Here is a 15,214-nt window from a genome sequence, read left to right on the forward strand (position 1 = left end):
GCGAGTAGTTACCTTACGCACGCCGTTGGGTATCTGAAAGCGCCCTATTGCGCAGCTTGTTTTGTTACCAGTCGCGGCTCCGCTCACACCTTGCAGTCGCGTTAGTTGAAGATTGTAAATATCATTAGTTTGTAAGCTTTCAACGTCGGCAGTTCCTCCAGAGCCGTGGCTTGTCACGGCGGGCGGTCCCAACCACGCCACATTGTATTTAGATTAAGTTTCGTTTCTTCATTTTTTGTAGCGCTTGCTTCCGACCCATTGATTTCGTACCAAAGAAACGAGGCAGGCGGTATGTTCCGGATTCGGATTGAGTTCCGACCGAAGGGAAGGATGACGGTCCCCGTGCCTCGACATAAGCTATTTTCGGCGTGCTGCCCACGACATCTTGTAACCGTATCGATTACATATCGATCGGGCGGCGTGTCGCATGAGCGACGCGGACCCCCACCACGACGTTCCTGGTCGTCTTGTCATCCTTGTCTTAATAAAGGATCGCAGGATCCCCCACTAATTAGCGTGCGCGCGCATCGATCCCCACGCGATACGGATCGAATGAGGTCGATGCGCGACGAAACTGCGACATTCTACGTCTGGGCGCGAACTTGTTCGGGTCTTGGAATTTCGGGCTGTCCGGTACGCAGCGAGCGAGTCAAACCGACTCAGGAGCGATACAGTCAAACCGACTGCGTTCCTTCGTCTCGTGCTAACCTCAAACTGAGGAAGTGTCCCATAAAGGGGCCCATAAAATCCTACAGGCGGCAATCAACGGCCGTAGCTATTAATCAAATAATAACTACAACGAGACGAAGGCAACTGTATCGATCCCGAGTCGAATTCTTAACAAAAGAAAGTTGATTTTCTCGCTTCGTATACGTTCGTGCGGGAATTCGCGATACGGTTCGTAACTCGCGATACGTTTCGTACAGAGTCAGTGCGGTTAACGTCTTTCCACCGACACCGGAAAGCCTCCTGTTAGAGATTTATTTCATCATACATCCATTGTACATAACTCCTCATTTCATTATAACAAGTTTTACAACGTACAATTTTATATCAATGCACAATGTACACGAAACACGAAAATAAATAACGACAACGATCTATCGATCGGCCTCGGCACGCTGCTGTCCCCGCACCGCGCCTCTCGCTCCCTGCGAACGCCACGGGTGGATCGAGCAGCTCGAGCCTCGCGGGTGCGGCGGGGGGGCGGACGCGGCGGATCGACACGACCTGCTGATCGATCAGTTCGTCTATTGACACTACAACCGACAGTTCTAACGTGATTCAAACCCATCCCGCCTGATCACCTAGAGTTTCGTCGATCGTTAGCTTTTGCATTTACCTTAGACTGACCGGTAAGATTTCAATACTGAAATCCCCCAGAAGTCTAAAACATTGGTCCTTCGAGCCGGATTTCTATACAATATCGACTCATTACGTACGTCGATAACGCGCGCGGAGTGCAGTGTTCGCCATTCTCGTGCGTGGTTCATCGATCTCGCCTCGATTTTCGCGTGATCGAAGGTGCTGCATCGAGAAGATAACGGATTCGCATCCCGTAGCCGATCGCGCTTCGAGAATAACGAGCTTTCGCCAAACTGGAGCTTCAGTTGGAGCCCCAACGGTTCTTATCGTTTGAACGCGCTAACGACCGTTTCTGCCGCGTGTTGGTTCGTTGTCGCGGTTCGCGCGCGACCCAAACAGGTGCTAGTGACCTCAGCTCCGTAACCGTCTTGAGCAACGTTTTCGTCCTGTGTGCCTGTTTACGTTTTAATCGTAACGTTCCGTTTTGAAAGGGACTGACAATCTGCTTCGATAAACCATGTCGAACGATTCGAAAGGTCTCCTTGCCGACCAGAGGGAATTGGGAGGTCTTATCTCTCGGTTTCTTAACAACTTGAACAAAGTTGGAAAGGACAATATCACGCTCGCGTTGCTGCAGCGTAGGCGGGCGCGACTCGACGAATACTGGAAGACCTTCACCGTCCAGCATCGCCGAATTTGTTCAATGGTCGACGAAAAGGATGAGTACCGTGCTTCTGACCTCTTCTCCACCATTGAGAACGAGTACGATCAACAGGCGCTGAGCATCGACTCCTGGATCGCGTCTTTGATGCCTGCACCCGCCGTTGATCCATCGCCGTCGACGTCGGACTCGGACACCGAACCGAAGCTGCCGAAGATGATCCTGCCGTCGTTCTCTGGCGATCTACTATTATGGGAAAGTTTTCGAGATCAGTTTAAGGCGCTGGTCCACGATTCAACCCGCCTTCCGAAGGTACGAAAATTACAGTACCTCAAGTCGTGCCTCACTGGAGATGCCGCCAAGATGCTCGCCATGACGCCCGTGACGGAGAGCAATTATGACGGGGCTTGGACTTCTCTTGAGAAACGATTCGGCAACGCGCGGATTCTCTCGGCGACACATATGCGGCGCTTGATTTCTTGTCCGCCGATCTCCAAACCGTCGCCTGCTGAGTTCAAGCGTCTCATCGACGATTTTCGGCAAACTCAGAAATCCTTCCAGGCCCTTGGAAAACCCGTCGAGGCGTGGGACGAATGGCTCGTCTTCCTGATGACGGAGAAGTTAGACGACGCAACCAGGCTCGCGTGGGAGGTTTCCCTCGACGATCCCACTGCCGTCCCACGTTTTGAGTCTCTGGAGACCTTCTTGGAGAACCGCGCTCATTCCTTCACGTCCATGAGGAGCGTAGAGGTCCCCAAGACTCTGAGGACGGATGATTCGTCAGGACGTCGCGGCTCCTCCACCCGCCATCTGATGGCCGTCAAGGTCGAGGAATCGAAGCCGAAGGGAAAGAGCGGCCGTCAGTGCCCGCTCTGCACCGGAAACCATGCACTCGGATCGTGCAGGCGATTTCAAGAGTCGTCTGCTACGAAGCGCCGGGAATTCTCGTCGAGAGTCAGGGTCTCTGTCTCTCGTGCCTCGCGACTGGACACCGACTCCCTCAGTGCACCTCCACATTTCGGTGCTGGGTTTGCGGTCAGCGGCATCACACGACGCTTCATGACGCCTGTGCCGCCAAGGACAGGAACCGCTTGGACACTTCCGCCACAGCCGCCATCCACGCGGTGAAGACGCATCAGGGAATCCTCTTGGCAACGGCACGGGTCAAGTTGGAGGCTCCAGATGGAAGGACTCTCCTGGTGCGAGCGCTGCTGGACTCAGGCTCGGAGTCGTCGTTCCTGAGCGAGTGGGCTGCTCAATCGCTGCGATTGCGGAGACAGGCGGTGCGAGTCTTATTAACAGGGTATCAGGGCACCAACGTCGGGACTGCTCGCTCGGAGGTACGGGTAAGATTGTGTTCCCCGTGCGACTCAGAGTTTCAGGTGGATCTGGAGGCTTTGGTGACCAAATCCCTTACCGCTCCCACGCCGTCGAAGCGCGTAGTGCAACAGGAATGGCCACACATCCGAGGTTTGCCACTTGCTGATCCGGACTTCGCCAATCCGGCACGCGTGGATGTGCTTCTCGGAGCCGACGTGTGCGGACTCCTATTCCGAGAGAGAAGGGTCGGACCGGCCGGAACGCCGGTCGCCGTGCGAACGCCGTTCGGATGGACACTGATCGGCCCCGCTGGAGAAAATCCTGCCCCAACCAGGACCGCCCGGATCCACCATGTGAGCTGCGAGGACCCGCTCCCAGATCTCCGACGGTTCTGGGAAATCGAAGACGTGCCATCGTCGCAGTTGCTGTCTCCAGGCGACCTGAAATGCGAGAACCTGTTCAACGACACGACGTTTCGGGATAATTCGGGACGGTATGTTGTCAGGTTACCTTTCAGGGGGGAGGGACGACCACCCATGGGTAAGTCGAGAGTGGCCGCACTCCGGAGACTCCTCAGCGCTGAGACAAGACGAGAACGGGACCAGCAGTTGAGGGAACACTACGTGACCTTTATGCAGGAGTACCGTCGACTTGGACACATGATCGTCGCACGAGCCCCCCTCCAGGAACGATACCAGGGGTATTATATACCGCATCATGCGGTCTGGAAGATGACCGCCGGGAAGAAGAAGATCCGCGTCGTCTTCAACGCTTCAGCTGCGTCAATCACAGGCCGCTCCCTCAACGACGAGCTGCTGGCGGGGCCAGAGCTGCAGAGCGACCTCTGGGCGATAATCACTCGCTGGCGCCTCCTCAGGGTGGCCTTCTCGACAGACATCGTCAAGATGTTCAGGCAAATCTCGGTGCACCCTGAAGATCAAGATTGGCTCCGCATCCTATGGAGAGATGACGCCTCTCACTCCGTGTCTGATTTCAGGCTGACCACGGTGACGTACGGAACCGCCCCCGCCCCGTACTTAGCGCACAGGGTGTTGCAACAGCTGGCGACGGACGAGGAAAGTCGATTCCCTTTGGGCGCCCAGGTCCTCCGTCGTAACTGCTACGTGGACGACATCCTCGGCGGCGCGGACAACCTCCAGCAGGCGCGGGAAGTACGTCGTCAGCTGACCGGCATCCTCGAGTCAGCCGGATTTCCGTTGGATAAATGGGCCACCTCGATCCCCGAGCTCGGCTCAACGGACTCGGACCTGAAGACGATTCAGGACGAGGATATCCACGGCGCACTGGGACTCCAGTGGGACACGCGAAACGACTCCCTGGCCGTGCGAGGGCTCCGGCTGCCAATCTTGTCCGCGGCGTCCCCCTGGACGAAACGGACGATTCTGTCCGAAGTAGCTCGCCTATTCGATCCGTTGGGATGGCTGGCACCCGTGATAATTTGTGCCAAAATTTTGATGCAGGACCTCTGGCTGGCAGGAGTGACCTGGGACGAGCCCGTTAGTCCATCACTCGATCACCGCTGGGCAGCCTTCAGGGGTGAGCTCGATCAACTGGGAGACGTCGCAATCCCAAGGTGGACCCACTTCTCTCCACACGGTTGCGAGTCGGAGCTCCACGGCTACTGTGATGCCTCGGAACGCGCGTATGCTGCCGCGGTCTACCTCACAGTTCGCAGGCCCTCTGGAACGACGACGTCGCTGCTGCTGGCAAAGTCTCGCGTAAGTCCGATCAAAACGCAGAGCATTCCACGACTCGAGCTCTGCGGGGCCGTCCTCCTCGCTCGGCTCTTGGCCTGCTTGCTGGCCTCCTTGGACCTCAGAGGAACGCCAGTGTACTGCTGGACTGACTCCACAGTGGCATTGGCCTGGATCCGCTCACATCCATCGAGATGGAAGCCATTCGTCGCTCACCGCGTATCCGAGGTACAGACTGTCCTACCTGGAGCATCGTGGAGGCACGTAAGCACCCTGGACAACCCCGCAGACTTGGCTACGCGAGGGATCTCAGCAGGCGAACTCCGAGTAGCTGACCACTGGTGGAACGGGCCTCCCTGGCTTCAGCTTCCCAGCTCCGAGTGGCCAACCTCGACGGCGACTCCGGCGGCATCAGAGGATACTCCAGACGAGCGTCACGTCTCCGTGGTCGTTGTGCAAGCTCCGGAACCTGAAGACGCCTATGCGGAACGATTCTCGACCCTGTCTCGGCTGATTCGAACCACCGCCTACGTGCGCCGCTTCGCCAACAACTGTAGAGCCGCTAATACTCGAGCCGGGGGTTCACTCACAGCATCGGAGCTTCGAGAAGCACTCCAGGCAGCGGTACGATCTGATCAGCAGAGAACGTTCCAAATCGAGCTCGACGCCCTTCGGCACGGAAAGGCTGTTCCGTCGTCTTCTTCCATCACAGCATTGGCACCCTTCATCGCCGACGATGGAATCCTCAGGGTAGGCGGTCGTCTCCTAAACTCCGGATTGCCGGAACCACGCCGTCATCCAGCCATTCTGGACCGTACGTCGCATCTGTCCACGCTGGTGATCCGAGACGCCCATCTAAGGACCCCCCATGGCGGAGTGAATGCCACCATTTCCTGGATCCAGCGAGCGTTTTGGATCCCACGACGCCGACCGCGAGTGAAGCTCCTCATTCGAGAGTGCGTCACCTGCACAAGGCTGCGAGCGACTACCGGCCTTCAACAAATGGGAAATCTTCCGACCGCCAGGGTGCAGCCGTCGAAGCCGTTCCTGCACACGGGAGTCGACTACGCCGGACCGATCCCCCTCAGGACCGCTAAGGGCAGAGGGCACAAGAGTCAGAAGGGTTATATCGTCGTATTTGTGTGCCTGGCCACCAAGGCCGTGCACTTAGATGCCGTCACCGATCTAACCTCATCCGCGTTTTTGTCTGCCTTCCACAGATTCACTGCCCGACGCGGTCGCTGTCAGCACCTCTACAGCGACCATGCAACGACCTTCAAGGGCGCGGACACCACTCTGCGGCAAATGTTCCACGCCGCATCGCAGTTCTATTCTTCGGTGGCCGAGGAACTAGCAAATAACGGAACCGAGTGGACGTTCATACCACCGTACTCGCCGCACATGGGAGGCCTGTGGGAAGCCGCGGTTAAAAGCATGAAATCGCACATTAAACGAGTCATTGGAGAAGCTACCCTCACTTAGGAGGAGATGGCTACGCTGTTGAGTCGTATCGAGGCGTGCCTGAACTCCAGACCGTTGACGCCGCTGTCCGAGGATCCGCAGGACTGCGCTCCCCTCACCCCGGGTCACTTTCTTGTGGGGGAACCCATTCACGCCCCGCCCGAAGCACCGATCACTGACGTCCCACGCAGCCTCGATTCACGGTGGCGTCAAATCACTAATCTTCACAATCACTTTTGGCGTAGGTGGAGCCGGGAGTACGTCAACAACCTCCAACAACGCACGAAATGGCAACATCGACGGGAGAATATACGCGTCGGCACGCTCGTGCTGGTGAAGGACGACCTCACGCCGCCGACCCGCTGGCCGTTAGCCCGTGTTGTGGAGGCTATTCCGGGAAGCGACGGCCTCGTACGCGTGGTGACCCTACGATCAGGCTCCCGCACCTTCAGTAGGGCCGTCACCAAGGTGGTCCCACTGCCCGTACACGAAGAATCCGATGGACACGGAACGTCGTAACCACGCTTCCACGGCGTACAACCGATCTAGTCACTGTTGTCATGGCGGGCGGCGTATTACAACTAACCACGCTTCATTCACGCCGCGACGGACTAGATCAGACGGCCCCCCCACCACGACGCCTCCGTGAACGACATGCAACACCGATGCCTCGCCGTTTACCACCGGGATGATTTCGGCGTGAACCCATGCGGGCGGCATGTTAGAGATTTATTTCATCATACATCCATTGTACATAACTCCTCATTTCATTATAACAAGTTTTACAACGTACAATTTTATATCAATGCACAATGTACACGAAACACGAAAATAAATAACGACAACGATCTATCGTTGGGGGGCGGACGCGGCGGATCGACACGACCTGCTGATCGATCAGTTCGTCTATTGACACTACAACCGACAGTTCTAACGTGATTCAAACCCATCCCGCCTGATCACCTAGAGTTTCGTCGATCGTTAGCTTTTGCATTTACCTTAGACTGACCGGTAAGATTTCAATACTGAAATCCCCCAGAAGTCTAAAACACCTCCGAACCCACTGAATGGTGACGACGGAGACGATCCTCAGTGTCGGCTGTCTGACCGACGCCTCGTACGTGCCGTCACTCGGGCACTTTTCCTGAGTAATCAGCGAGTGCTCGTATGCTACGACGACTCACGTCCATTCAGGCATTCGCGACGCGGTGATCAGAGTTAGTACGGTTAACGTCTTTCCACCGACACCGGAAAGCCTCCGAACCCACTGAATGGTGACGACGGAGACGATCCTCAGGGTCGGCTGTCTGACCGACGCCTCGTACGTGCCGTCACTCGGGCACTTTTCCTGAATAATCAGCGAGTGCTCGTATGCTACGACGACTCACGTCCATTCAGGCATTCGCGACGCGGTGATCAGAGTTAGTACGGTTAACGTCTTTCCACCGACACCGGAAAGCCTCCGAACCCACTGAATGGTGACGACGGAGACGATCCTCAGGGTCGGCTGTCTGACCGACGCCTCGTACGTGCCGTCACTCGGGCACTTTTCCTGAATAATCAGCGAGTGCTCGTATGCTACGACGACTCACGTCCATTCAGGCCTTCGCGACGCGGTGATCAGAGTTAGTACGGTTAACGTCTTTCCACCGACACCGGAAAGCCTCCGAACCCACTGAATGGTGACGACGGAGACGATCCTCAGGGTCAGCTGTCTGACCGACGCCTCGTACGTGCCGTCACTCGGGCACTTTTCCTGAGTAATCAGCGAGTGCTCGTATGCTACGACGACTCACGTCCATTCGGGTATTCGCGACGCGGTGATCAGAGTTAGTACGGTTAACGTCTTTCCACCGACACCGGAAAGCCTCCGAACCCACTGAATGGTGACGACGGAGACGATCCTCAGGGTCGGCTGTCTGACCGACGCCTCGTACGTGTCGTCATTCGGGCACTTTTCCTGTGTGATCAGCGAGTGCTCGTATGCTACGACGACTCACGTTCGTTCGGGATATTCGCGATACGGTAATCAGAGTTAGTACGGTTAACGTCTTTCCACCGTGTTGCGGCAAAATCATCGCTTCAGTAGTCCGCTTAAGAAATAATTCAGTAATCACCCGGTACACTCGCAAACGTTCTCGACAGAGCAACGCGCCCTGTTTATGTTTCATACTTAGTTTCTTGATCTACATATACATTCACACTTTATATCCACATACATATACATTCTCATCACTCTCTCTTACAGCTATTCACACATTCTTACTCTCGTTGTTGATTTCGGGCGTGTCCTGTCGAGCAGTTAGTATTACGACTACATTCAACCTGTTCGCATCGAAACAATCTAATCTCAAATAAATCTCGCAATCGTAAAATCGAGCACGTGTTCTTTCTCTGATCCCCCGGTTCATTCCTCTGCGTTCCACAGTATTTTTGAGTTCTCCTTAACATTTTCTGGTCCTTCGAGCCGGATACTGTGGAAAACGTGCGAGAACCGTGCTCGAAATCACATAGTAAACTGCGCGTGTGTAGTGAATAGAGTTATCTGTGCCTCTCTCTCACTCTAACTCTCTCCGCGTAGTCGCTATCGCTCTACTTCAGTCCGCGTGTGTGCGAAATTGAACGCCGTGCAGTGTAAAATTCTGGGCTTGCTCGCTCAAAAAGACGTGTAGTTCTTCACAAGAGACTATCATCAATCATGTCTGTTTCGGTGCGCAATATCGTTGAAAAACAAACCGAACTCCGCGGTCTGATCAGTCGCGCTGGACGTAACCTCAAGAAATTAGAAATCAAGAAGCGCACTCCTGAGCATGTCCAGACTCGCATCGAACTCCTGGACGCCAATTGGAAGAAGTTTCAGGATAATCATGACATGCTCACATCTCTAGAAAAGGAAGACCGCGCAGACCTCTCGTATTTCAACGAAAATTTCTATGAAGTATGTGAAGAAGAGTATGTCGATTCCAAGTCAGAAATGCTCTCATATCGGAACGAGCTCAGCATGAAAGCAGGGCAGTCATCTTCGAGTGAATCGAAGGCCTCGTGCGCGAATCACGCGCCCAGCCCTCGACAGCTCCTGCGCATATACCTACCGTGTTTTTCCGGATTATATCGCGAGTGGCGACACTTCCGTGATCTCTTCATATCAATGATCATTAAGAACAATGAGATATCCGATGTAGAGAAATTGCAGTATCTCAAGACAAATTTATCAGGTGAAGCATTGCAGATCATTGTGAACATTGACGTAATCGATGGCAATTTCGTGCGTGCGTGGCAAGTTCTAGTCGACCGATACGAAAACAAACGAGTGCTCGTCGACTCACATCTCTCATCATTATTCTCCCTCCAACACGTTACTCAACAATCGGCAAATCAATTAAAATCTCTTCTTGGAGGAATAACAGAAGCTCTCGGTGCCCTCCATTCCCTCGGGTGCCCCACTGACTCGTGGGATTGTCTCATTGTGTATATGGTGACCAAGAAACTCGATCCGGAAACTCTGATAGACTGGGAGCAACAAATCGGCGCGGTGACTAAACCCGTGACGTTTGCGGAGCTCGAAAAGTGCCTTCGGAGTCGCATATATGCTCTCGAAGCTGTAGCACACGCTACGGGGACTCAAAAATCGCGCTCGGCTTCTTCTGGGAAACCTCTATCGAGTGCAAAATCGCATCAAGCTGTTGCGAATTTAACAAGCGACGGCGCTGCCAATGGAGAAACCAAAACATCTACGTCGTCGTGTACGCTTTGCAGTGGTGCTCATTATCTTTCGGCGTGTCCAGCCTACCACCGCAAGACTACTGAGCAGCGGCAAGACGTTCTTAAACAAAAAAATCTCTGCTTTAACTGCCTTGGCCCGCATCAATTCCGCAACTGTCGATCAAGTAAACGGTGTCAAATTTGTGGGAATCCTCATCATACGCTGATCCATCGGTCAAACAACTCGTCGGAGAACCAAGGTCCCCCCGTTCAAAATCTGCAGAAGCCTAACTCAACGGCATTCGTTACAGCCGGTGATCAAACTTCCGCGTCTGTACCTCCGCGTCGCGAAAATACTCAAGCGGGAACGTCCGCTTCGACGAATATCGCTCTCTCCGTCTCGGTACGCTACAAACCAGTCCTACTCGCTACCGCTCTGGTCAAAGTGACCTCATGCTACGGCAAATCATACGAAGCTCGAGCCCTTTTAGATCAAGGATCAGAGGTCTCGTTCATCACGGAATCTCTTGCGAGTCTTCAATTACCACGACAACGAGTTTCTCTCCCGATTAACGGTATTGGTGCTCAACGTTCGACTGTCTCTCGGGGACTCATCAATCTGACTATCGGTTCGCGTATAGTTCCAGTGTTTTCGCTCTCGGTGCACGCGTATGTTCTTTCGAAGCTGACATCGTATATGCCACCGAGCAGAGTTGTCAAAAACCCATGGCCACATCTAGAAGACCTTGAGCTAGCAGATCCAGAGTTCTCCTCATCGGCGAAAATTGACTTGATTCTCGGCACGGAAGTCTATAGCGCAATCCTCGAGGAAGGACTCCGCAAAGGCGGTCCCGACAGCCCTATCGCCCAGAAGACCACTCTAGGATGGATTCTCTCTGGTTCCGTCTCATCTGAGCCGCACTCAGATGTCGGTGAGCACCCTGCACATGGGTTGCAGTGTTCTATTGACCTCAAACTCCATGGTTTGGTCCAACGGTTCTGGGAACAGGAAGAAGTAACTCCCGCGCCGCGCACCGGGCTCTCCGAAGAGGAAGATCAGTGTGAACAATTCTTCAAGGAAACGCATTCTCGCGACTCGAACGGACGCTATATCGTACGCATACCTTTGAAGCACAAGCCAGAAGATCTCGGAAACTCTTATACTCCGGCATTACGCGCTCTCATAGGTCAGGAGAACCGTTTCGCTCTCGATTCCTCCATCAAATCATCATACTCAAAGTTCATGAATGAGTACGAAGCTCTCAATCACATGGCTCTCGTTCCGACTGAAACCTCACTGCCACGAAATGCCTTTTATCTTCCTCATCATTCAGTCATTCGAGAGTCCAGCTCAACCACGAAAGTCCGCGTTGTTTTCAATGGCTCAAGTCGAACGAACTACGGAATATCAGTGAATGACCTTCAACACGTTGGGCCAAAACTTCAGACTGACCTCGCCGACGTCATACCCCGATGGCGTCGTTATTTCTATGTGTTCACGGCAGACATAGAAAAAATGTACCGCCAAATTCGAATACACGCTGACGATTGGGATCTACAAAAAGAATCGTATGGAGAGCTGATCCCGAAAATACTCCGCTCTCGTATCAACTTCGCACCGTGACGTACGGGCTAGCAAGTGCTCCATATCTCGCGATCCGTACGCTACAACAACTCGCCAATGATGAAGGGAATCGCTTTCCGCTCGCGACCGAAATCATCCAACGCGAAATCTACGTCGACGACGTGCTATCAGGAGCGGACACCATTCCGAAAGCTCAAGAAAAGATTCGTCAAATCGACGAATGTCTCAACTCCGGATGTTTCAACCTGAAGAAGTGGACCGCCAGCGACAAAGAATTGCTAACACGCATTTCTCCCGAGAATCGGGAGCATACTTTGCCAGTGTCACTCGAAACTGAGCAGTTTTTTATGGCGCTCGGAATTCTTTGGCATCCACAGTCAGACTCATTTACGTTTACATCGTGTTCCACTATTGCACAGTCTCGACCAACCAAACGCCTCGTCCTATCACGTGTATCTCAGCTGTTCGATCCTCTCGGATGGATTGCACCTGTGGTTGTTCGCGGAAAAATCTTTATTCAGGAACTTTGGTCAGCGAAGCTCGGTTGGGATGAGCCATTACCTGACGAACTTGTTTCGCAATGGAACAAATTTGAAAAAGACCTCCAAGACATTTCCTCAATTTCAGTGCCTCGGTGGCTCGGGTACAGCGCTTCCTCTTCCGTCGTTGAGTTGCACGGATTCTCGGACGCTTCTCAATCAGCGCTCGGCGCAGTGATTTACCTTCGCGTGATTACAGATCTAAACGACGCTCGCGTGACGCTTGTCACTGCAAAAACCCGAGTTGCTCCTCTCAAAAAAGTGACGGTTCCTCGACTCGAACTTTCGGCCGCGCTCCTCTTAGTTCGTCAAATCTCGATAACACGAAAAACGCTCGACCTCGACAAGATCCCAATTCATCTGTGGACGGATTCCACAGTTGCACTCGCGTATATTCGTGGTGACGCCCGTCGGTGGGGGGATTACGTTCGAAACCGTGTAACCGAAATTCAAGAACTCTCAAATTGTCAGTGGCATCACATCTCAGGGAAGGACAATCCTGCCGACTGTGTATCGCGTGGGCTGTCTCCAACCGAACTGAAAGAGCACACACTGTGGTGGAATGGTCCCGCGTGGCTCTCAAAGCACTCAACTCTTTGGCCGCGCTCCACCCCGTCGCTGGATCCAGATACTGCCCTCGAAATTCGCAAAGTTCCCGTCACAATAGCGAATCAACACAGACTTCCAGCTGTCTGGGATCTCGTGGACCGGTTCTCGAGTCTTCGAACTCTTATACGCATCACAGCATGGTGCTTTCGTGCCATCGAGAAATTTCGACGCAATAAGGGCGCCGCAGATCAATCCTCAGCGCTCACTCCCGAAGAACTCGATCACGCACGCTTGTTTTGGGTGAAAATCACTCAGTCAGCGTTCTTCAAGGTTGAAATTGATCAACTCCGGCAAGGCAAGCCCATCTCACGGTCAAGCTTCTTGCTTCGTCTCGCCCCATTTCTCGATGGATCGGATCTACTACGCGTTGGAGGACGGCTCCAAAACTCTCTTCTCGATCATGACGAGAAACATCCTCTCATTTTACCACGAGAATCTGCGCTCACAGCGCTCATCGTCGCACGTTTCATGGAGGAACACAACTTACACTCGTAACACTGCGAAGAAGATATTGGATTGTCGGCGGTCGTATTCCAGTTTGCGCATTCATCCATCGTTGTGTGAAGTGTGTACGACAGCGAGCGACTCTTGGACAACAACTCATGCAGCTGCCCCAGTCTCGAGCGAGTCCATCTCGTCCATTCCTTCACGCAGGAGTCGATTACGCTGGCCCTCTAACTCTTCGAACGTTTCGCGGACGAGGCGCGAAGACGTACAAGGGCTATATCGTCCTCTTCGTTTGTTTCTCAACTTCAGCTGTTCACTTGGAGATAGCCACCGACTATTCCACCGACGGCTTCATCGCCGCTTATAAGCGTTTTACAAGTCGACGAGGCATCTGTGCGACGCTTAGCAGCGACTGTGGCACCAATTTCATCGGGGCTGACAAGGAACTGCGAAAACTGTTTCAAGCTTCTTCCAACGAAACAGCAGCCATCGCCAACACTCTAGCGAATGATGGAACTCGCTGGAAGTTCAACCCACCATCATCACCACACTTCGGAGGCAAGTGGGAAGCTGCTGTTAAATCAGTAAAGTTCCACCTCAAACGAGTCATAGGAGACACTGGCCATACCTACGAAGAATTCTCAACGCTGCTCTCACAGGTCGAGGCCATCCTCAATTCGCGCCCTCTTTGCCCGCTCTCAGATGACCCAACGAATCCATCAGCTCTTACCCCGGGTCATTTCCTCATTGGTACGGCACTAACCACCACACCTGAGCCTGCGATCATTGATCTACCAACCTCTCGACTATCACGCTGGCAACTAATTCGTCAGATGTTGGAACGATTCTGGAAACGTTGGAGCGCCGAGTATCTTCAACACCTCCAGGCAATGTCCAAGTGGCAACGGAGATCTAACGCCTTTAACATAGGATCTCTCGTACTTGTTGCTGACGAACGATATCCACCGTCGAAATGGGCTCCAGGAAGAATCATTGACGTCCACCCCGGTCAGGACAATCTTGTTCGGGTTGCTACCGTTAAAACCCAACATTCGGTTTATAAACGACCGATTGTGAAGCTGGTCCTGCTGCCAATATCAACCGACGAGGGTCACTCCAGAAATTCAACGATCACTAGCAATTAGTCAGTTCTGACTTATTGCCATTCTTTACAAGATTGGCAAGGTGGGCGGAATGTTGCGGCAAAATCATCGCTTCAGTAGTCCGCTTAAGAAATAATTCAGTAATCACCCGGTACACTCGCAAACGTTCTCGACAGAGCAACGCGCCCTGTTTATGTTTCATACTTAGTTTCTTGATCTACATATACATTCACACTTTATATCCACATACATATACATTCTCATCACTCTCTCTTACAGCTATTCACACATCCTTACTCTCGTTGTTGATTTCGGGCGTGTCCTGTCGAGACGTTAGTATTACGACTACATTCAACCTGTTCGCATCGAAACAATCTAATCTCAAATAAATCTCGCAATCGTAAAATCGAGCACGTGTTCTTTCTCTGATCCCCCGGTTCTTTGCACTGCGTTCCACAGTATTTTTGAGTTCTGCATAACACACCGACACCGGAAAGCCTCCGAACCCACTGAATAGTGACGACGGAGGCGATCCTCAGGGTCGGCTGTCTGACCGACGCCTCGTACGTGTCGTCATTCGGGCACCTTTCCTGAGTAATCAGCTAATGCTCGTATGCTACGACGACTCACGTTCGTTCGGGAGAATCACGACGAAAACGCGTAACCTCCGAGACAGCGTGACGTGAGCAACGTACGATGATCGTATAAGAAAGGGACCCAGACGTGGAGCCAGAACAGGGCTCATGTATATGCCTACACGATGGCAC

The 15,214-nt window shown here is 53.2% G+C and overlaps 4 protein-coding genes across 4 annotated transcripts; all 4 read left to right on the forward strand.

The window, feature by feature from the left end:
• Window positions 1-2,329: 2,329 nt before the first annotated feature.
• LOC143358832 (uncharacterized) lies at window positions 2,330-6,483 on the forward strand. The gene is made up of 2 exons (XM_076796306.1): window positions 2,330-2,920; window positions 3,007-6,483. The coding sequence occupies exons 1-2, from the start codon at window positions 2,330-2,332 to the stop codon at window positions 6,481-6,483; spliced, it is 4,068 nt and encodes a 1,355-aa protein (XP_076652421.1).
• Window positions 6,484-6,489: 6 nt separating this feature from the next.
• Window positions 6,490-6,981, forward strand: LOC143358833 (uncharacterized). Its single transcript, XM_076796307.1, has one exon. The coding sequence runs from the start codon at window positions 6,490-6,492 to the stop codon at window positions 6,979-6,981; it is 492 nt and encodes a 163-aa protein (XP_076652422.1).
• Window positions 6,982-9,160: 2,179 nt separating this feature from the next.
• Window positions 9,161-13,392, forward strand: LOC143358834 (uncharacterized). Its single transcript, XM_076796309.1, has 2 exons — window positions 9,161-11,682; window positions 11,730-13,392. Exons 1-2 carry the CDS (start codon window positions 9,161-9,163, stop codon window positions 13,390-13,392), a joined length of 4,185 nt encoding a protein of 1,394 aa, XP_076652424.1.
• Window positions 13,393-13,499: 107 nt separating this feature from the next.
• On the forward strand, window positions 13,500-14,489 carry LOC143358835 (uncharacterized). Its single transcript, XM_076796310.1, has one exon. The coding sequence runs from the start codon at window positions 13,500-13,502 to the stop codon at window positions 14,487-14,489; it is 990 nt and encodes a 329-aa protein (XP_076652425.1).
• The last annotated feature ends 725 nt before the right edge of the window (window positions 14,490-15,214 follow it).

The sequence above is a fragment of the Halictus rubicundus genome, chromosome 11, assembly GCF_050948215.1.
Source record: "Halictus rubicundus isolate RS-2024b chromosome 11, iyHalRubi1_principal, whole genome shotgun sequence".
Classification (NCBI taxonomy): Eukaryota; Metazoa; Arthropoda; class Insecta; order Hymenoptera; family Halictidae; genus Halictus; species Halictus rubicundus.

Excerpts from the sequence above, each read along its gene's own strand:
- LOC143358832 (XM_076796306.1), top strand. The coding sequence starts at position 2,330 with ATGCTCGCCATGACGCCCGTGACGGAGAGCAATTATGACGGGGCTTGG. Across the intron at positions 2,921-3,006 it reads GCCGGGAATTCTCGTCGAGA|CGGCATCACACGACGCTTCA; the intron begins GTCAGGGTCTCT and ends GTTTGCGGTCAG.
- LOC143358833 (XM_076796307.1), top strand. The coding sequence starts at position 6,490 with ATGGCTACGCTGTTGAGTCGTATCGAGGCGTGCCTGAACTCCAGACCG.
- LOC143358834 (XM_076796309.1), top strand. The coding sequence starts at position 9,161 with ATGTCTGTTTCGGTGCGCAATATCGTTGAAAAACAAACCGAACTCCGC. Across the intron at positions 11,683-11,729 it reads ACGGCAGACATAGAAAAAAT|AATCGTATGGAGAGCTGATC; the intron begins GTACCGCCAAAT and ends ATCTACAAAAAG.
- LOC143358835 (XM_076796310.1), top strand. The coding sequence starts at position 13,500 with ATGCAGCTGCCCCAGTCTCGAGCGAGTCCATCTCGTCCATTCCTTCAC.